The sequence below is a fragment of the Osmia bicornis genome, chromosome 7, assembly GCF_907164935.1.
Source record: "Osmia bicornis bicornis chromosome 7, iOsmBic2.1, whole genome shotgun sequence".
Lineage (NCBI taxonomy): Eukaryota > Metazoa > Arthropoda > Insecta > Hymenoptera > Megachilidae > Osmia > Osmia bicornis.
In genome coordinates, this window is record NC_060222.1 from 6,963,144 (window position 1) to 6,986,839 (window position 23,696).

A 23,696-nucleotide genomic window follows, 5' to 3' on the forward strand; every position below is an offset into this window, starting at 1 on the left:
CGTTATTGTTATTACATTCTCGCCCCATTTTTCAAATACAGGAAAGCGCAAAAAATATTCAAATTTAAAATAGCAATTAAGAATATGTTATTGGTATTATATTGTCGCGTCACTTATTAAATGGAGGAAAGCGCAGGAAAATATTGAAATTTAACATAATAATTAAAAAGGCGCAATACTTATTGTTACTTCAGCAGTAAAAATTCTCCTTTTATTCATTTTGTATGATTTTACATATTTAATAATTAAAATTAACTAATTTTGTAATATTTTGTAAAAATGCAATTTCTTTGCACTATTGGCTTCCTTTTTCTTCAAAATTTTCTAATTCAAAGATTTAAATAAGATCTATTCTTTGATAACTGTTTTAAATCTCTTTCGTTCACATATATAAATAAATTGATTTTTGGAAATTTAATTTGATAAAATGATCTTGAAGTAAGAAAAGCAAGAATACTAATAATTTACTAATAGCACGAAATAGTAAATTCAATAAATTTATGGAAAATCGATATGCTATCGTATATCGATTACTGAATGCGAAATTGAATGTGTTATGAGTTGCTCATGAATATTTCATATGTTGATTTTTCTGAAACAAAAGCTACCAGTTATGTCTACAACGTCGTACTATCAAGAAAGATAAAATAAAGAATACGTCTTTTAACGCTTCTGTTACGGTACACTCTGAAAGGAAACCATCAACATTTTATGGTGGAATATTTTTAAAATTAGCATTTTGCATTTTCGAGAATAAGAAAATAATTAGATGCTAACACCACACTTAACAACATGTCTAATATTATATTTCTATTTTATAGTTCTGTTTAACATTTAACCTACCCTGTGTGGTCAAATGACCGTTTCTAGGATCCTATAATTTGTAAAAAAGATGTAGTAAAAAAAGGATATAATAAAAAGTATTTATTTTTAAATATGAGAAAATATTTTTGGTCACTATCCAATTATTCATAATCTTCACTCTATATTAACTACACTACTTCACCTGTCTAAAATTCGTTTATATGATTTTATACCTTCTGTTATACTAAACAATTTTTGTAAGAATATTTTCTTGATAGCTTAACTTCCTTCTGAAATATTCTATCGTTCCCAGATAAAAAAGACAGCTTGTACATGTTTACGCCTTTCGCACTCAAAGGGTTACAATAATATCTCGTTGTTATTTTTTAGTAAATCGAAAAATTAAATCTTTGGAGGAGTATGTAAAGTGGGATTTTATACCTTTATTAATATAAAAAATCAAATAACTGTTCTTTAATTATTCTTACCAAAATATAACGTACTGGACGTGTCAAAATTAAAACTGGGGCTCTCTCCATGGTCCGCTGTTCCAGAGTTAACAATTATATATTTATTACTCAATTGCACTTCGACCACTAAATATTTTTAATGGTGCATTAGTATAAGTACAGTTTGGATACCGAAGTATTTAGTACATACAGTGCTAGGGAAAAGCGTAGCAACACTTTGTAAAATAGAATAATTTTTTTAGAAGTTTTAGAAGATGACTTGAGAATTTTTGAGAAGATATAAAAAGAGATAATAAAATTCAAGAAGTTAAGAATTAAAATTGTGTAATTTTTAAAATCTTACATTACTGAATATTCTTTAACTTAAATGCATAGTGTTCAAAAATTGTAGAAATCTTTTTCAAGTGTATATATTTAATTACTTTATTGAAACCATAATATCTAATATAATGTTCTAAAATTCATAACTGACATTCCTAGCCTGGGTAATTCTTCCAATTCTTTGATACATACTAGCTCTGGTACATAATTGCTAGCATACCTCGCCTCTTAAATTATATTTATCCACATTCTGAATTATAAAGCTAATGCAAAAGTACGTATGAAAAATTAATCAACTTGTCAAGGCTACCGGTAACTTCATTTCATTATTTACGTAAGTATGTACTCGCTCGTTTCACCTTCAACCTTTTCTCTTGTAAAAATAGAAATCGCAACCTCGTAGACTCCAACCCTCCGTTTTGAATGTATTTGTAGCGAATCGAAGTACCTAGCGAGATTGTAAAGGAAACGGTCACTTGTGACTTCGTTCAGAGCCGAGGAAGTAGCCTTGAGCGATCAATTGATTCTGAACAAACTTTAGGCGTGGTAGCAATTGAAATAAAAGGTTGTACCGTTTCTTTATCGATCCATGTAATAATATAACATATTTCATTCTTCATTGTGTAACACTTGTTCATTTTCATTGAAATTTTATGATAATTTATTTATTTACTTATTTTGTTCATTAGATAAGTAACCCTACCTCAATTTGATTAAACACATTTGGGGCAAATTAAGTAATCAAATAAAAAATTTAATAGTGCAGATGATAAACTATTATAAATAAATCTTAAATAAAATCATAGAAAAATATTACAAAACCTCTGATTTTATTAGCTTCAACAAATTGCAAACTCCATTCTGGAACATTTTATTAGAATCTTGTACTTTGTTATACATCAGTCGATGCGTTTTTTTATTCTCTAAAAGAAAGTATTAATCTACGTGGGTCTAAAATTGATTAGTTTAAAAGAAATCTTAGAGAAAGACAGGCTTTACTATGTAATTTTTGTGAGTATTTTATACTTCCCGCGATTTTATTTGCTGCGTTTTGATATTCTCTATAAAAAATCACAAAGGTAGTTGGGTAGAAATTTAATTATTTTAAAAGATATCTTAGGGAGAGACAGGGAGAGCCTAGAGGTCTGTCCCTAAGATATCTTTCAAATGAATCAATTTTCGACACAAATGCCTTAACATTTTTTGTAGGGAATTAAAAAACGCTTTTTTTGATGTATAACAAGCTACATAATTTCATTAAAAAAAAATGGAGATGACTGAAATCTTTGAAACGCTTCCACTTCCAATACTGATATATGCATTACGTAGTGCTCCATTCTACGTCATTTAATTTTTCCCGATGACATTTTTTTTTCTTGTCCCAGTTGCATAGAATGTATTGTCTGTATTGTCTGCCTTCTATATAAAATAATCCTTCTTTGATAAAACGGACATTGTAATTGATCAGCTGATTTAATTTGAAACCAATTCCCTGTGAAACTGTAATTTGATAATAAAAGATCGATCAACTGATACCTAATCAGTCGTGAAAAAGAAAAATTTTCTCTTTCTAGATTTCACCACTGAATATCGTGCACGAAAGCTCGTTTCCATTTTGCCAAGCAAAAAGTTACTTTCTCTCTTGTACTTTCATTGCTGCAAAGATTAATCTGCAGTTGAACTTTGTTCATTAATGCGAGATCATAAAAGTTTGACCGATTTTCACTTCTAAGCGGCAACGGGAGGTTAAAGGATGTTTTAATTTTCTTTTATGTTATTTACAATTGAGATCTGTGGGAGAAGGGCGTATAATCCAAAACAGCATTTTTAAATTAGAAAAAAAGTTTTTATTCTGGTATAAATCCATGAAAAATTGCGTAATCAACAAAATGTTTTTTGCAATTAGTTTATTAATTTATTTTTTAAAGGATTTAAACGTAAAGTTATGTTTTGTAATTACAGTTGAATAAAATTTGCTTGTGTGCTGTTTCTACATAAATTAAATAACATTCTAAACAAAGTTAATATTTTCTTTTATTTTCATTGTGATATTATCTCAAAGCAATTAGGTGATTGTAGAGAAAGAAGTAGAATATTTGACTATGAATGTGATGGATCTAAGTAAGTTCAAATCTCCCCTTAATTTGCAACAATTTCCCTTGTTTTTCATCAACTAGAAGAATTTTATTAGGATTATTATTTATACTTAAAGCTTCCACAAAATGTCACCCAATATGTTTTCACAATTTACGTATACCATATTTGATCCTATTATTATTATTCCATTTTACAATGAAGAAAATTTCTTTCCTTTAATAACTTACATTGTTTTTGCTATTATCAATTATATGCCCAGTGGGGCAATCGCAAGATATGGAAAGGGGTCAATAAAGATCCCCCAGTGAACCCCTTATTAAGAAATTAAAAATTTCCTTTTAATGAATAACAGAATATTTTCGAACATTTTACGAAACGTCGTTAGAAATAAACAAAAATAAATGAAAATTATACTTATTATTGATGTGGTGAAAGAAAGATTGTTTGATCCTCTACCAGACAATTGGGATACTTATTGTTATAATTAAAAGGATGCAAGTGACATTTTTATTGTTACTGTTAACTTGCAACATTACATTTAATATTTTAGCTAATTATTTTTGGTTTCAACTTAAAAATTTTTCAAAATGTCACTTGCATCCCTTTGGTTCTAAGCAGCCAATTATAGTTGCACCACTGTGCATCCCTACAAAATGAGGGCTGTGTCAGTATTTTTTATATTTAAATTTTATTTATTGTTTACCTTATTGAATTATTTGCTTTAATTCTGATTTTTTGTTTATAGATGAAATTCCGTTGCATTGGTAAATGATCATTGTCTCATGCAAATTGTTGAGAATTATAAGTTTATTTGTTGTTAAAAGTGTTTCGTGTAAAATTTAATTTTATGCTTGGAATTGTAAAATTGTACGAATTATAGAAATGCAAACGTATACGATGAAATCAGTTTACGTTAATTCTAAAATTAACTTCTAGTGGGTACATTACATTTACATTTTCAAATGTAGAGGCGGATATACTATAATTATCGTTAATATAAATTATTGGAAATTCTAATATCTGATCTGCTGCAAACGTTTCTATGTTTACTGAACTCATATTCTGTTTTAATTAAATTTTGTAGCCTCGATATCTCTAAATGAACGCACTCAGATTTCTCATTGCTTTTACAAATAATACCTCTGTGCTTGATATTTAAATCATAATATTAAATATCAGTTATGAAAATAGGTGTCTAAATAAGTGTAATTTGTCATCTGCTATAAAGGGTTAAAGGTGAAAGATATGAACAGAAAAAAATGCACATAAGGATATTTTCCAAAAATAAAAATAAAAAATGGTGAAAGAATAAAAGTTTTCAGAGGTTGTTTAAAAAAAGGAAAAAATTGTTTAGCCAATCTAATATATTAGATACTTCCTTATTTGTTCTAAATGTTTGTAAGTAAGTTTGCATTAATAATCGATTCCTTTACTTATTCATAGTTTTATTATTATTATTTCTATTTGCAAATTAAGTATTTTTAAAAGGAACACAATTTTGGAAATCCACAGGTAGAATATATGTTACAAAAAGTATTATAACAAATTAAAAAGAACAAGTTTGTAATAATAGGCAGGTATCTTAAAAATTAAGCTATGATATCCAATATTAACTTATGAAGATGCTAGTGTTAAGTACAAAATATAAAAAATCTTTAACAGTAGGGTCAACGCTGAATTAAAACGAGGTTTAAGGGAGGATCCACCTCTGGGCCCCACTTTTTTGGGGCGGGGGGGTTCGTTCCAAACCTTCTATTCACTCTCTCAAAAAAATATTGAATTATATTTTTTCACTGTTGCCCTTTTCCTTTACGATTATATATTATTTAATTTTATTTAGAATAAATTTAAATTTTTTAACCAGTTTTATCAACCAAGGGTCTTGGAAGATTCGATAGCCCCAGGACCCAGAAATCTTGATCCAGTTTTGGGTACGGTTTAGGCAACTCTTCCCGAAATACTTTATTTTTAATTATTTATATTCTAAAAATGAAGCTTTAGATTGCAAAATAACTAAAAACCTTGATATTACTTCTGGTATATAAAATTTAGATTTTTCTCTGTCTACATCTTTTTAAACACTCCAATGTTCGTTGCTCGTCTATATCGTACAATAGACTTTCAAATTCAACTAGGTTGAGTCTCAATTGCTCTATAAGAGATATGTATGACGTTACAACGTCTAACGTGGCAACAAATTATCTCCCTGGGGTACAGTTAGAGGTATAGAACGCACATTACACGTGTAACTCTGTCGATATTTCATGTAAATGCGCAATAAAACGACTTTCCATTAGCTACTGTATCTTGTATCATGAGTTGAGGAACGATTGCGTAAAGTACAAAACGTCCGATCAATGAACTGAACTATTATACGCTTTCGTAAATGTTTGCTGGTGTCAGATATTATACTGCTATAATTTAATTCCATACAGCAGATACGTTCATTTAACGATCATTAAACTGTTTCCAGAAAAGAACAAGGGTTTCATTGAAGGACATAAATAACACATTGTTGTGTTTTATTTTTAAAATAGAAATTGCTTCCTGGATAGTTTTATGGGACATAATATAGCGGAGTTTAACCCTTGGATAGCAGACCATGGAGAGAGTCGCAATTTTAATTTAATCCTGTATTTCATATTATTTTCATTTTCCAAATTTTACACTGTTCCTTTAAAAATTATTCTTTCAATATATGAAAGTTTTTCGTTTGAAAATTGTACATTTAACTTTAGGTTAATATCCTTTTGTTTTATAAGTTTGAGACACGATTCACTTAGGCTCTGCCGTTCACAGGCAAACGATTTTAAAGATATACGAGAGTGATATTAAAAGGATATATTCTCTTAATTCTTGTTTAATTTTAATCGAAATATTTTGATTTAAATTTCTTGATTGGTATCATTTGAAAATGATTATTAATGCATTTTGGGTTTATTTTTTTATATATGCAAAAAACCATAACTTTTTAAAGTTATTAAAGGATCTATATTATGGTAAATGTTAGTTGACCTCCATATTTCGATATGATTAAAACGGTTTTTGAAGAAAAATTTTGAAAAATGTATATAGCTTATAACAACGCCAAGTTAAGGGAAGGTTCAATGTAGATCTCTGACAAGGGAATGGTCAAAAGTCGATGGTAGAGTTGCTCGTCCAGGCTATGTTTATTCGAAAAAGCATGAAGCGAGGAGTTTATAGTGCAATTTTTCGGTGCCATTGGCAACAGGTTCAAAAGTTATGGGACTTTGAAATTTTCATATCTTTAAGCGCAAATGATCACACATGTGCAAAGTGCATCACACATGCAATTTTCTCTGAAACTCATTTTAATTGTTAGTAAATATTATCTAATCATCTCAAATTCATGCCCCTGTCACTTTTACACTTAATTTTCACTTCATATTTCGATTTCTCATGTTTTCTAATCATTTGCACTTAAAAATATGAAAATTTCAAAGTCCTATAACTTTTGAACCCGTTACCAATGGCACCAAAAAATTGCACCATAAACTCCTCGTTTCATGCTCTTTCGAATAATATGAGTCTTTCTTACCATAGAGCCTCGTTATGAGCTTTTCATTTACTACGTCAAAAAAATATCAAATGCAATTTTTGTATACTGTTGCCCTTCTTTTACAACTAATTGTTATTTTATTTTATTTAAAATAAATTTCAAGTTTATCAACGAAGGGGGCTCTCGAAGGTCTGACTGGCCTACGTTCCAGAAATCTCACTCCGACCTTGGTCTACAATAACAGTTACATCAGGAAAATGGTTAACTGAAGAAAGACACAAGTTACTATATATAATATTTTTGAAAATCTGATGTAAAAAGCAATGAAGAAGAAACAACCCTTTCTGACGTAGCAGCCTTTTCTTGTTAATCGAATCGAACGAAACAGCTTGATTCTATTTCAAAATTCCCTAGGAAATTCTGCGGAAAATAGGTTGAAACAGGTGCAAGTCACGATGGAATTCGTTGAGATTTTATTTGATCAATGGCGGAAGCTAATTCTTTCAGCGAACTGGTGCAATGTGTAAGTTTTCTCATTGGCCGTGGAATGTTTAATGTATGATGCCTTTATATCTGAAATTCTGAAGAAGCACGCAGAATTTAGAATCCGCCGTAGATCTTAAAATGGCCGTAGCCAAGATAACGGTTTCCTCAAGGAACACTCCTTTTCTTTTTTTTTTTTTCTTCTTTTCCTTCAATGCGGAACGTTATCTCCCGCTTCTATTACGGCATTGGAACGGTGCTATGAATTTCAGTACATGCAACCGACGTAAACTTAAACGCAAATTTCCTCGCAATCACAGCCAAAGGCAGCATTAAACCTTGCAAGCAAGAAAAATAAGTCGTTGATCATTTTGTCGGACGGAAATCTAATTTTTGCACGAATCCTTAAGAAAATGACAGCGCCAGCTCACGGTTTCAGAAGAAAAGTAATTTGACTTTAGTTCGTCAGGAATTAATCCACAGCCACTTGTAATATTTCTACTTACATTCTTTACTGTTCTTTCGGTTGAAAGTTATCTTTAATTTTCGAGCCAGGGAGAGAAGTCCAATTTCAATTTAATTTTTTATTTTACATTATTTTTATTTTCTAAATTTTATACTGTTCCTGTGAAAGTTATTTTTTCGATATATCTATTGCTTTTTTGGTTTCAAAACATAAAAGAAAAGAAACGATGGTATTGTAAATAGATATAATTATTATATATAGCCTGTTTTATATTTTAGCGTGTTAATTTTTTATTTCATTATTTCTCTAAAAATTCTTTTAATTACATGAAATGCTTTCGTTTTACAATTATACATTTATTTTTAAGTTAGTACCCTTGTATATGTTTTGTAAGTTTGAGTTTTGATTGACCCAGACTCCGCTGTTCAGGGGTAAAATATTAAAGTTGAAGGCAGTAAATGTATCGACAAACGATTTACACTTTAATATTTAAGCTGATGTCGTAGATTTGAAATAGATGAAAGGAAAATATTTTTATTATTTAAAACCCGAATACCATTTCGTTATTAACCCTCCTTTGGCATTGTTCTTTTTAGTGTGCTTTTCATTTCCAGACTTGATTTTATATTGTTCTAAGCTTGAACAAAATCTGAACAGATTTTGGAATATTTATTAAAGTTTCTAATTTAACATGCAAGTGATACTTATGTGAAATATTTAAATCTTTTTACAATAAAAGTAGGAATTCAGTATCCAATATGCCAGCCTCGAGCTCCACTTTCCAGGATGTCTCGTTATAAGCCTTCTATTTTTATATTTATTCACCCTAAAATTTGAAGCTAATCAAACAAGTAACTTTTATGAAATTTTAAAGAAATCACCGTGAAACTTTAATAAACTTATCTAACAAAGTTAATTACTGTTTGTGACATAAATTCCTCCAACATATAATTACCAGCTCGAGGGGTTAAAAGTATAATAGAATAAAGAGAAATTTGCAAATACCAAGTGACTAATTTTGGCCATATATCCACTGCTAATCATGTGTCTATAATTATCAATTTGAGGGGTAAAAGTATAATGGAACAAAGAGGACTTTGCGAATACCAAGTGATTCATTTTGTCCATATTCACTACTGTGGGGGTCAGGGCCGGAATCAGGGGGGCGCGCAGTCGGGCAATCGTCCAGGGCGCTAGATCAGTAGGGGGCGCCGCAGTTTATTCATCTATATCCGTTTAGATTAGTAAAGCTGCTATGTAGTTTAACAATTTTTACAATCTAACTACAGATTCATTGTTTCATATCACCTTGTCTTTTCTTCTTCAAAATATTGAACCTCTGAATGGGCGCCACGATAATCTTGCCCAGGGCGCCAATATTGCTAAAACCGGCCCTGGTTGGGGTAAGCGGAGTATGGCGCCTCCGGCGCCTGGGCCCCTCTTTCCCGTGATGGCCGCAAGGTGTCGCGTGAGTACTCCATCCTTTCTCGCAAGCGCTCCACACGGGCCTTGTCGATAATATACATATACAACATCTGAGAACATAAAACCTAGGCATATGGGGCAGGGATCGTCCATGTCAGCCCCACTAATGAGTTCTTAGTGGACAGTTCCCAAGACGAAACGCCCCATCATTTTTTCGCCGGCATTCTACAATACTAATCAAATATTTGTAATTTTTACAAATTTTTCAAATTCCATATTTGATCAAGTATTTCTATAAGCTCGAAGAATCGAAGAATAAAACGACATAGAAATCGATCTCTTTAGAGGTGCAGACGGATGGTTGTGTCGCAGGGATTATCTCGACTCTACCACGCCAATGAAAGCAACTGAGGGGCGAAAGAAACACGTCGAGGGGTTAAGCGTAGAAACAACGGGAAAGGAGGGGATATGGCAAAAGAGTTAGAAACACGTTTCACTTCCTGCAGTCACCTTGAAACCATCTCTTACCGGTTTACGAGGACACCCTCGCGAAACTTTCTGTATACTCGCACTTAAAGTCATCTTTCGAAATAGTGCGATGTTGGTACTATAATGTCTGTTACGAATATCAGGCAGGCTGTGGTGGGTTGGGTTTTATGACTTGCACCACTCGGCATACCACGCTTTCAAAGGACACGAAAACGCTTAAACTCTTCCGTGAGAACCTTTTTTCGGATGACTTTCATCCATGAACGGAACTCACCGGCAAGAGTTTAGGGGCGATTTTTATACAGTTTACAGAGAACGATTTCATGGTGAGGATGCAATTTTTCGGTTACTATCAATGAAGACTGAATTTTATGCACCTTCGATGCCCGGATTTTTTCCTGGGTAGTATGTTTTATGAAACATTGTTGGGTTCCGTCATTAAAACTGTGCTTGAGTTATCATTTTGTTTATTCAATTTTTTAAAACAAGTTGTGGAAAAATGGCGGATCACGGAGAAAGCCACAATTTTAATTTAATCCTGCATCTTATATTATTTTCACTTTCTACATTTCTTACATTTTCAAAATTATTTCTTTGATATATGAAACTCTTTCATTTGAAAATTATACAATTAACTTTAGGTTAATATCCTTGTATGTTTTGTAATTTTCGATCTCAAATGACCCAGACTTCACTGTTCAAGAGTTTATAAACACTACAAGAATGTTACATAAATTGATGAAAATTAAATTATTGGTACACAATTTTTTATTTATATGCAGGTGATAAATTCAATTAATTTTATACTATAACTAGTAATTTTATCCTATAATTGAAATCTGTTTTTACAGTTTAGATTTCAAAATATATTTTGGCACAGTGATTATTTTTTATTTTTTATACCCAAGTATATTTTTATTTTATTTACAAGCAATGACTCATATTAAAAGAATGCTAATGCATCAACAGTTCCTAGATACCCTTTTCGGGTCACTGTATATTTAACAAAAAGTTTCTTATTATAGAAATAATATAATTTTTGTCACCAGTTAGAATAAAAGATATAATAATTGTCTTACAAAGTGTACTCGTACTGTTAATTAAATCTGACAACTGCCTAAATATAGGGTTGAAATGTTGTTAAAAAAACAAACTGCTGTTACTACTACTGATTACTAATTACTAAAACTATGGACTCTCATCATCATAGTATAATACTAATATGCTAAATACTAAGTATCAGTTTCCTTAGTACTAATTTCCTTATATGGAAAATCACTTCCTGCTTTATACCATCAGTTATATAACATTCCATATATCGTTAATAATTAAGAAAAAGGAAAAACAGATTTTATATGCCAAGTATTTCGTGACTCCCATAACCTGATTTTCGTCAAAAGAAAACGATGATTAGAAATATCGACTGATTGATCGGCAGTCCGTTAAAGCACTCTCTGCACGTATACCTTTGCGCCCTTCCCCCGACCTGAATTACGAACTTAATCTAACCATCTGACAGGAAAAAGTGGATAATCCTTTTCATCCTTCACCCAAGAAGTGATTTCAAGCTATTTTTATTCCCCATTGATTGTGAAACTTCTTTCAAATCGTATGAGATCTAACGTAGATACCATTAAATTGAACTTAATTTTTTCTATAGTTCAGTTCAGTTAATAATTGAATCAGTGTTCTTATTCTTAATCGTTTATTGTTATTAATTACTTCTATGTTTGTACTCAATCAATACTTCTCTTGTACTATTACGAAAGTTATGTGTTATTGTATTCAGAATATTTATTTTATAAAAGGTGTTCTAAACACCATAGATTTTTTCTATAGCAAATTAAGATATCTAATGAGATTTGATACTAAATACTGGGCAATAAATACTGGATATTAGATACTGGATACTGAACATTTGATACTGGATATTTGCTACTTGATACAGGGTACTTGCTACTTGGCACTTGATACTAAATACTAGATACTTGACGCTGAATACTAGACGCTCGGTGCTGGATAGTAGGTACTAGTTAGCAGATAGCATTTACATGCTAGATACTTGAAACCAGATACTGATACTTACATAGTATCAGGTACTACTTACTAGATGCTAAATATCAGATGTCAGATAATAAGTACAAGGGACTTGATATTAAATACTAGGTATGAGGTATTAGATACTTAATATTTACTTGATATTTATGACATTTTAAATATCTTATGATATACAAAATTTTGTCGTTTCATGATTGTCTATTGATCGTCAATTTTTGTTCAACTTAATTAAATTTAACTTACAGCGAGTAAAGATAGTGTAGTTATAACATTTTGTTAAAAATAAAATAAAGCATCTTATATCAGGGATATGCAAATGTATGCGAATTGTCGATAAATTTTATCATCAATGTAAAATTATTGATGAAACTTATGTAAATATAAATATTATTATCATTGTTGTTGGTGTCTATAAATTTCACAAATATTGTATCATTTTAGCAGTTGTTCTGTGTTGATTAAATAAAGAAAATGTGTAATGATATATTACGTATACATATTTTCGATTTCCGTTTTAAGTATTAAATTTTCAATTTTTTTTGGTGAAAGGTTTGACAATTGTATAAAATTTTCAACATAGAGAGACACTGGCGTTCAGAATAACGTGTGAAAATTTCACACCGATCAACTTGTTAGTATTTTTATTTCACCTCCGCTGGTTAAAAAAAGATATTTCGAGAGAAACGCATATAAAATTGTCCGCCCCTCTGCGGGATACCGCGCCGCACAAGTACCACTTACTACAAAAAGCTGCGAAAACCGAAATAGTACTTAAAATTTCTCTGTTGAAATTTACATTTATATTTTAGAATTTCCCAGCTTTCGTAGATGAGAAAGAAAATCAATTTTTTTCAGATAAATTATTACAATAACCCTTTAAACTTCATCTATCTGCTTCGTAACATATTTATTATAAGCAAATGCTCCAAATCTAAAATACTTTGAATTTTTCCACCAAAATTTAATAGTACATTTTTCAAATTTATACGTTCAAAAAGTTAAAAGGAAAAATTTTCGAGAAAGGAAAAAGGTTTCTAAAGCCTAATTAATAGCAGCAATTGAAAATTTATATTCCCCATCATGTACACAATTTTCTTTATTCAAATTGCTGTATTAGATGATAACTGCCTTAGATTAATTTAACACGTTCCGGCCCGCTTGGATAGATCTACCCCTACCAGAACAGCGGCGAAATTCAAAGAGATAGTAAAATCGTTCAAGCATGAAACAACACGAAATCCGATCGTCCAAGAGGAGATAAGGACCTGAAATGCCAGACAAGGGCCGTGCAAACAAATGTTCCTGTGCAGTATCTTGAAACGGAACCCTAAAACACACCGCAACATGCGCTCCTGAGCGCTGGCGTCATCAAAAGAACGCCCTGTTCTGGTTTAACACCTTGACTGTTACACTGAAACTATTCAGAATTTCAGTAGGTACTTTTACTTTTACGAAATTTCGGGTACCCGATATTCGGATCGTAACTGCTCGGGTCTGGTCGGATTTGCACCGAAAGTATAAATACACAAGAATTCGAAAATTTTTAGTACCCGATACTCGAACCGGGTTGAGAATTGTTTTGGTCAATTTAAAGTGAAGTAGGTATACTTTCAATTCACTTCTGATCCATCTATCGGGTACCCGAAATTTTCGGGTTCTAGCACATCTATATTTTCGAAAACTGGATCCGGATTCTGACACACTTCTAATATATTTCTAATCGAGTAATTAATATAGGTGATGGATTCTTATGGAAATTCAAGGGTCACCAAATATGTATAGGTGACATGGTAATGAGCATGTGAATTTACGATCGTCTTATCTCGGCTTAGCTGCACCTGTTACCTTAACTTGAACGTGTTAATTACATACATTTCAATGTTACATTATGATGAACGAATTGTTAGAACCAATTATAAACCTCATTATACAAAGAAAAAAAAAAATTGCATAATTTTATCAAGAATAAAATCCAATTCAATTTCACGAAATGAAGTATTTGTCCGTGGCAGATTACCAATTGAGCAAAAGCGCTGATCAGGGTAGTAGCAGGTGTCATGAAAGCATAGAGCACGTCGCGTCGCCAGGTCTGAACGTTGGAAAAGAAAGGCGATGTTCTCGACTAGTCGTCTATCTGTCCTAAGGGGAACTTTCGCGGTTGGATTCCTTAGAGCAACGCTAGAACGTACGTCTACGTGTGTTTCTCGCTATCCTGGGAACGTGTCTTTCGTATGAGGAAGGCGGGTCCTATGGTTCGCAATGGCGGAGGGCACGTGAGCCCCGACGGGCGCATGCGAACCACCCTAAAGCTTACGGCAATCGAGAAAGGATGCCTTTTCTCTCTTTCCTTCTCCCACCAATTCGCCACCACGCCATCCCCTCTTTCACCCTTGCGTTTCAGTCTCGTCGGTGACGAGCCGAGTAGCCCCCTCGTGTGCCAGTCTGCACCGAGATTCCGGCGCGAATCGTCCTTCTTCGTCGCGACGTTACGGCAACTCCTAGATGGATGTTGCTGAACCGGATTTTCGTGTCAGCGACTTACATCGTCGCACAGTTCCTCCTCGCCTGTCCAGCCTTCGTGGAAGGTCAGTGATTAACACCATCAAACGTTATTATACTCTCATCTCCTTGGATACTGTCAGAGATACGAAAGTGACACGTGTGATTGTTCAGCATGCAAGGGGGTAGTCATTAACGTGCCATATCCTCTAACAATTTGAAATGTGAAAATTGAATTTTTCACACTGTTTAGAAAGTTATAAATGATTAGTACACAGTGGGTAACAAAAAGTCTTATCGATATGGCTAGATCTTGTCAGAGTCGATTGCGATCGTTCAAGATGGAATATTGTTCTTGAAATTTAATTTGTTATTGTTCAAGAACATCGCAAGGAGATGGATTCAGTGAACGTAGGTTTCCAGTGTTAACCATCGTCACAGTGTATTTTCATCGATACCACGTGCAGCAGTGACACATTTGAATCACGTATTTAACGTGAACCTACAGAGTGATGTTTGGCCTGTGCCAACGCAATTAGTTTGGATAATTTGTCTCGCAGTTCTCTCCATTTTTCACGTGGATTTCAATTTGTATTGTAACGTCTTCCGGTTCTATCGGGAATTTCCACGTAGAACGGTATAATATCTTGACACGGTTGATTTGTTTGAGTTATCGGAGAACCATTACGCCTAAGTGGGCCGGGAAGTATAATCCTCTCGTTGGGACAAGGCAAGTTGCATTTCGTGCTATCCGATATTAAATCCTCGGCAAAGTTCGATGCTACACAAAGCAGCGTCGACTGTTACACTGAATATCTCGTTCCAACTCTCGATTCCTTTCGTCGACCCGCTATTATCCCTCGATATCACGACGGTGCATTATTTATCCTCTCCTATGAAACCGTGGAATTTTCGGAAACGCGAGAAACCTTCCAACAGGCTCGAAAACTTTTGTCCGTCTCCGGAGGCTCCGGCGCGCTTACCCTTACCTCCTGACAATAAGGAATGGTGAAGGGGAGGCGACTGCCTGGGAAGCTTCCACCTTCTTCATCCTCCTTTTTTCTTCTGCCTTTCTACTTTATTCGGAGAACTTCCTCAGGCCGGAAATCTGTTCGCACCGGGTGCCAAAAAATCACTGCCGTCGTAACGATGCTCATTTCATTTGGGTCCAATGAACGCTATTAAATTTTCGATGATACTTCTTCTCATTTTAACGCGTGCGAATATCATGAATGTTTCATGCAGGGAACGGTTAGGCGACTTCCGTTAAGCGTGACACGTAAGGAATTTTGTGCAAATTTAATTACGGTAAATGTATGCTAACTTTCTTATGAGTTCAGTGTGCTAGAATATGAAAGTAAACATTTCGGACTTAAATTAGGGAAATTACTTGGGTTAAATGAATTCTAATTGGGGTTTTTGAATTTATTCTTTGGGGAGGAAATTAATCAGATTTAAATTGGTTGCAATTTAAAATAGTGAAGTTAAAAAAGTACGGAGCTGATTTGACGTTATTACGTGATTAATTTATTGTTATTTAAAAAGTTCTGAATTATTTTATTTGCATCGAGAGAATCACTTCTGTGTTTAACACGTTGACTTCTGTAAAAGCTATCCCTAGCCGGCGCCTCAAATTCCATATTATCGAATTATTAGGAAAAAGAAAGAAGGAACAAGATTTCAATAATGTTAATATCATTCTAATAATTTGAAATATCGAAAGCTTATTCACCCTATTTTCATTACGGCATTTAATGTGTTAACCCTCAGACAGCGGACCACGGAGAGAGTCTCAACATTAATTTAATTTTGCATTTCATATTATTTTCTATTTCTAAATTTTACACTATGCCTTTAAAAATTATGCTTCTAATATATGAAACTCTATCGTTTGAAAATTATGCATTTATTTTTAGGTTAATATCCTTGTATATATTTTATAAATTTAGGTCACGTTTGACCCTGGCTCCGCTGTTTAAGAGATAACTGATTGTTACGAATATGCTTATTAATTTTCTGCTAACACATTAATTTGTATTAAAGTCGATAATACCGTGTATAATATCCATATTATTTTCTGTTTACATTAAACGCAACAGGTATTTATAACAACATCGAAATCTTTTGATTTAATTCATATCTCATAATTGTAGTTACGAAACCAATTCTACAAACACCCTATACATACAGTTATCGCACGTAGTTATTTATTTAGTAAATTAAATTGATTCTAAATGCTCTGATTTAACGCTAGAATTACTAAATGGGTCAAAATGACGAGTTCTAGGTTTCGTATTTTAAATAACAGTCGAAATGTATGTTGGGTTTTGTTGAGATTAAGAATTATTGTATATGCTGATTTATGCTTCATTCTGTGTTCATGTATTTTTCTGTCTTATTTCCAAATTCTAAATTAGTATGCATCAGACGCTGGTAATTCTAGTGTTAAATTGTATATTAAATGCTGTCCTAATTTTAAAGAAGACAACTCAAAATGTACCAACCAAAAAAAAGTATCCGAACTGAACATTCAAATAATTGTATATTTCGCGTATATTCTCGGTACAAACGTTTTCGTACAAAAGTCTTTCGAGTAATAAATGAAACTTGGACAATTGAAAGAAATTAATTAGGATTAGACACTTTGAAAAACGCGTCAATTAAAGATAAAATATCAATGTAAAATGTAGTTAATTTTGCGCAAATAATGTAAAAAAGAATGATTGAAAACAATTCTTTTTTTAAATTAATATGTGTTAACCAATTATTATTTTTAAAATGAAAATATAGAAAGTTTGACTTGTTTATTTTTTCTAATTCGTCAAATTAAATGATTTTCTTGCTATAGTTCTCATTTCGTTTCTCACAGAATCTCATGGTACTAAAATCTTTGTAGCAGCAAACTACGAAGTAGTATCGTCCGTTGTGGTTAGACCGTCTTTCCGCGTCAAGTGTAAGCTACTGATCGATGACATTACGCGCGAAGGGGTGCATAATATAATCTTTTAATTTTAACGTGTTTACCGTCACAGTGAAAATGGACATACCTATATAGTCAAACATGTTAAAACTGTAATTATTGATATCTTAACCCTTGAACCATACAACCTTATGAACCATATGCAAGACTCTTAACTTAAAGTTAAATGTATAATTTTTAAACGAAAAAATTTTCTATATTGGAAGAATAAAGAAATAAAAAATATGAAATACGGAATTAAATTAAAATTGTGGCTCTCTCCATGGTCCGTCATCCAAGAGTTAATCATTTTAAATTGGAACCTTGTAATATCAGTAACATATTGACTATATGGATGTCCACACCAAGGCGTTTCAGTTGCCGTCTCCCAATGCTCAGAGGGTTGATGATTTCATTTACGAACTGGGTCTCGACCAGGGGGGTCCTATCTGGCAGGGCGGCTTTTCTCCAGCCTCCATTGCTAAAATAATAATTGGCTTGAAGAACAAAAAATCTCCGGGACCGGATCGCATCACTGTACCTATGTTGAAGTACGCCTCTAAAAAAGTCTTTTGCCAGATCTACTATATATTTCGCAAATCTGTTATCTTAGGTTACTTTCCCTCGGCGTGGAAGGTGACCAACGTTGTCCCCATTTACAAACCGGGTAAGCCTCGAAATTTAATCTCCAGCTTTAGACCAATCAGCCTCCTCTCCATTCTGGGCAAGGTCTTTGAGAGGTGTATTTTTGACATACTTTTAAAACGCCTGAATGACATGGGCACGATCATTGATCAGCAGTTCGGCTTTAGAAGGGGTCACCCCACTATACAACAGGTCATTCGAATAGCACAATTCATTACTTGCAATCTTAATGTTCGGCGTTGTAGTGGAATGATCTTACTGGATTTGGCCAAGGCGTTTGAAACGGTTTGGCATAACGCGCTGCTTTACAAGTTGCATCGGATGGGCTTTGATCATGGCTTTATACGTCTTATTCAGGCGTACCTGAGTTTCAGACTTATGTCGGTCTATTATCGAGGCTCTAACTCACGCTCGTACCATGTGCCCGCTGGGGTCCCCCAGGGCTCAATTCTGGGTCCTTTACTTTTCATTCCCTACATCAATGACATACCGACTGCCTTTAACTGCCTTCTCGCGTTGTTTGCTGATGACACTGCAATCCTTTCCTCCTCCACACAGGTATCTACTTTCGTTACACGGCTGCAAAATTTTCTAAACTCTATTTTGGACTTTTTTAAGGATTGGAAGCTTCTCATAAATCCTGATAAAACGGAGGCCATCCTGTTCACCCGGTGTTTCAAGCCGAGTGCTGGCAAACAAAACACTACGCTTTCTGTTGAAAATTATATTATTCCATGGTCATCTGAAGTTCGCTACTTGGAGTTTGTCCTTGACCGAAGACTAAATTGGTTGGCAGCGGTTAATGACCGCATCATTAAAACGATCAAAGTGGCTAGCTTCTTAACCCCTCACATCTGTCATAAATCCCCCCTCCAAGTGTCAATCAGGCTTAATATTTATAAGTTTTAACCTACGGTGCGCAGATTTGGTGAAACCTCATATCCAAGAGTACTCAGAAAAAATGCCAGACTGTTCAAAACAAAATCTTAAAGATGATTTTAAATAAATCGCGGCGCTTCTCCACCGTAGCCCTGCACGAAATGGCTTCCATGCCAACTCTTGGTGAATACGTTTCTAATATGATCACCAACTATAATGTTGATGATCATCCAAACCCTCTGGTTAGATCCACTCATTCTTTCCGCAGGGATGCCATACCCTTCAAAATTAAGGTTCCGTTTCCAATGATGAGGATGTAGCCCTGGCGTCTAATATCCATGTCTGTTTTAAATCCGTTTGAAACTTCTTACGGACTCTTGCACATGGTCTTTAGTTCACGTGCGCAGCTTGGCGATACTTGGTGCACTCGTCTATGCACCCTCCTGTAAATAGTATTCTTAACCTCATCTTTATTTTTTATCTAATCATGTTCTGTTTAGTTTCTGATTTGTGGTTTTTTTGAAAATTTTTCCGCACACTTCTCCTCGCCGTAAAATCACCTTATGCCGGTAACACCTTGTAACTTTGTGTTCTGTCGGTGAGAGGGCCTTCGCTCTCAGGTACGACAAATGAGATAATGGTTTGAATTTGCGGAACAATGCTGCCAACCATTTCTCTACTTATTGCCAAAAAAAAAAAAAAAAAATCAGTAACATATTGACTATTTTCAATTAAAAATTAAACTATTAAAAACTATTAAAAATTTGCATTCTTTGTCCTTTTATTAATCGTTCGATTATCCAAAATTTTAAGCGTCGATGACTGCTAATGCAATCAGTGTGTTAATATAATGAAATTAATTCAAATATTCACTTTAAAAATCTTTTCGCATTTTATACAGAGTGATTCCTTCACAAAGCAAAACCAAAGGCAACGCCGTCTGTCACTTGAGGGCTGTTTTCTTTTTACACGTACACACCTACACGGCAGTTTACCATAGCAGAGACATATGTGTGGTGACTAAACAGCGGAGACAACTGCGTAGGCGTGTAAATACATGTGAAAAGAAAACGGCTCCCAACTAGCTGCCGGCATCACTTTTGGTTTGCGTTGCGAATGAATCACCCTGTATAAAACGAACATATGCCTCTCTAGGCCATACATGTCTTTATGAACGCACATGTGCATTTGTAGTCGTCTTCCGTGAAACAGAGTGTCTCAGACGAACTGTTACAGAGCTCTTATTCTGTAACTATTAATGACACAAAAAATTGTTGATATGGAAATTGCATGGAAAAAGGGGGCCTATGTTTTGGCCGAAGTGAAAAATCTTTTGCATTATTAGTTTAAGAGATATGATGGTCAAGTTTTATTTTTTAAATGGAACCATATATTTTTTTTCAAATCATGTAATAGTGCATCTCAAGGCCAATTCATTAAGCTTTAATGTATACACTCGATTTTAATTCGTTTTCAAGATATAACGTTTACAAATTTCTCGATTTTCAGTAGATAAGTCTTGGTTTAAGTGGCAAGTCGTAAAAGCGGCCCTATTGTTGCCGCTAGGAACGGCAGACCCAAAGAATGTTTCGTTATCCACGAGAATTAGGTTTATGCGATCTTACTAGGATAATGAAACTAGGAGACTATATGAAATAAATCAGTGGAATTGTTGCTACGTAATTACTTTCAACTTTCTTGGTAGCGCTAATGACTAAAACCAAAATAACCGCAAGGTTTACTGTATACTTATCCACAGTACCGAAAGGGTTAACAAAAATGTACCGAATCCTTATTGAAAATGTCTAGATAATTTTTTTGTATTCCAGTAATTTTTACTGATAAATATGTTTCTAAATTATTATTCACTGCTTTGTTCATAGCTATTTTGTGGATTCTATAGGGCGTTCCGCATTGTACAGCACTTCTAAGATGGGGGTACATAACTCTATACAAAAAAATAAGTGAAAATTTTAGGAGAAGATCCTGAATACAGTAGACTCTTATTATATTGTCGCGGACGGGGCTGTGAAAGTGGAGAATTTTTCAATTTTCCGAATTCTCATTTAGAGAATGGAAGCAGCACTAATATAATTGAAAATCTGTGTGACAGTCAAATTACTCACGTGGCAATGTAACGAGAGTCTACTGTATCAGTTTTGGATAGGTGTGCTTGCATTTATTTTAATATCAGCCATTTGATTTTATATACAGGGTATCCCGTAACTGGTGGTCCAAGCGAGTAGGTGGTGATTCTACGTAAAAAATTGAATCGAATATGTAGAATAAAATTTTGTCATATGACGCTTTATTTTCGAAAAAAATAAGTTTGAAAATTTCGACGTCGATTTTGAGCTCGACGGGTTTCATTGTAGATCACCTCCATTTTTGTTCGTAAACGTTGCCAATGGTTTCTCGATTGCTATATGTTGCCATGCTCACAGTATTTCAGAAACTAAAGGCCCTGTTCGATAAGCATAAGAAGAAAGTAAAATCGATGTAAGAGATCATGTTGACAATGTTTGTAAACATTGCAAGAAGCACGGAAGTAGTCTCCTACTCGGAACAGTAAGATAGTAAAATCCGTCGAACTGAAGCTAAATCAAGTACACGCATGTTCAATAAATTTTCAAACTTATTTGTTTCGAAAATAAAGCGTTATATGAAAATATTTTATTCTACATTTTCGATTCAATTTTTCACGTAGAATCACCCCCTGCTTGTACCACCAATTACAGGACACCCTGTATATTTATAAATATTTAAAAACATTGTCAAGATTAACACATTCTATTATTTATGTATAATTAGAATCTCTTTTCGTTCATTTTTGAAAAATTCTTAATTATTGGTGCATTTTTATTATCCAGCATAAGCTACTTTGCCTCCTATGAATTAAAACATTTAACCATAAAACAGTTCCTATAGTAAACAAGCATAATAACATTTAAAAATTTTATTGTAGCAATATGAAACTACGATTATTATGACACAATTTACCTTTTATTGCTTCTCTAAAAATCGCAAAATAAATTGGTGAACAGAAACATACGCAAACTTTTTACTACGGTACTAACAGACATTAACTATGTAGTAAAACTCTAACGAAAATGACCAACAGTTGTTTCGAAATGTTGTAAACATTACAATAAGTACTTCACAAAAGTTTTCATATCTGTCATTATTGTATATAGCTCAAAATCGTAGTGACCTATATTACTACCACCTTCTGCTTCAATTGATATTGGAAAACGTATAAAATATTGCAATAATATTGGAATCAAGTCAGTATATCAACTAATAATTTGGTAGTACAATATGAACCAATCAGTGAAATCCTTTATTTATTTATTTCTTTAATATACAAATTAATACATATTACTTATATTTTTATGATAGGTGTAGATAATAAATATTTCGCTTTAGGCATTTTTTTGTGTACAAATATTTTAACGTTAACCGTGTACAGGGGTGTAATTTTACCCCATGCATTTTCAGTGCAAAATTTAAAGAAAAAACTTTGGCTGCGTAAGTAATAAAATGTGATTAATTTTGTAAAAGATAAGTTTAAAAAAATTATTGAAATAAAATCTTGCAATTTCTAAATGAATGTTAAAAAACTAACTCAGAGAATTTCTATTACAAGATTAATTAAGGTACAAAAGAATTTATAGCCTAAAAATAAATTAAAATTCCATAAATATGTATACAAACTATGTTCATCATTTTCGAAATCATCGTTGAAATTATGCTAAAATATTATGAATTATTCCGTATATTCGAAGGAACTGGTATTACTCCGTAGGTAGGAAATCTCCTTCCACGCAGCCACGTGGTGAAACAAGCAGAGGAAAGTAACGTTTAAAGCAGAGCTCGTGGATTTTATCGTAAACCTCTGCAGGAAATCCAAGGTCTTCATATCCACGCAGAAAATGTGATAGATAGGGGAGAATACACTTCAGCTAGAGAATCACTTTAACCTGTGTAGATAATACGTTGAGATAAACGGGATCACTTTTGTACGGAGTTTTCAAAGAATTCCTTCGTTTCATAAGAATATTAATGCAACGCGCTTATAGAATAACTTGAAACGTTTTTCACGAGAATAAACGCTCCTATGTGCTGTTAAATCTTATAAGAATATTATTCAGTTATTCGGGAATATAAATAACCTAGCAGAGTATTTTTACGTCATCAGATCGTAATTCTTCCTCTTTTCAAAATATTAGACAGAAAGAATGCTTAGTTTGAAAGAGGCCATTTTGAGATATCAAGTTGATGCATATAATCATTTACACCATTTTACGTAAAACGTTTTTGAAGTATAGAACGTACATTTTTTATTTTTATAACAATATTTAATTTGGAGGTTGATGAAATGTTGCTCAGTCATTATTTTGATATATTTATTTATTAATTCTTTAAATTAACAGTACATTATATTGGATAAATGTATTTTTATTTTTACAAAAAACTCAATAGCTTATATTTATTTTAAAAAATATGTTATGGTACACTCATGATCAAATTGAACTACCCCAAGAAAAGTCAAAACGTTCCGTATCTCTTCTCCCCATAGGC

At 33.1% G+C, this 23,696-nt stretch overlaps 1 protein-coding gene across 3 annotated transcripts in view; it reads left to right on the forward strand.

Moving 5' to 3' along the window:
* The window catches only part of LOC114877783 (neurotrimin-like), a 422,922-nt gene that overhangs the window by 216,467 nt on the left and 182,759 nt on the right, over positions 1–23,696 (forward strand). The window contains exon 1 of one of the 3 annotated variants that reach the window (XM_046286405.1): positions 14,588–14,718. The exons of the other annotated variants lie outside the window; for them this stretch is intronic. Coding sequence (XP_046142361.1) covers positions 14,640–14,718 — 79 coding nt within the window. The 5' untranslated portion in view covers positions 14,588–14,639. Of the gene's footprint in view, positions 1–14,587; positions 14,719–23,696 lie in introns of those variants that run through there. 3 annotated transcript variants of the gene reach the window in all.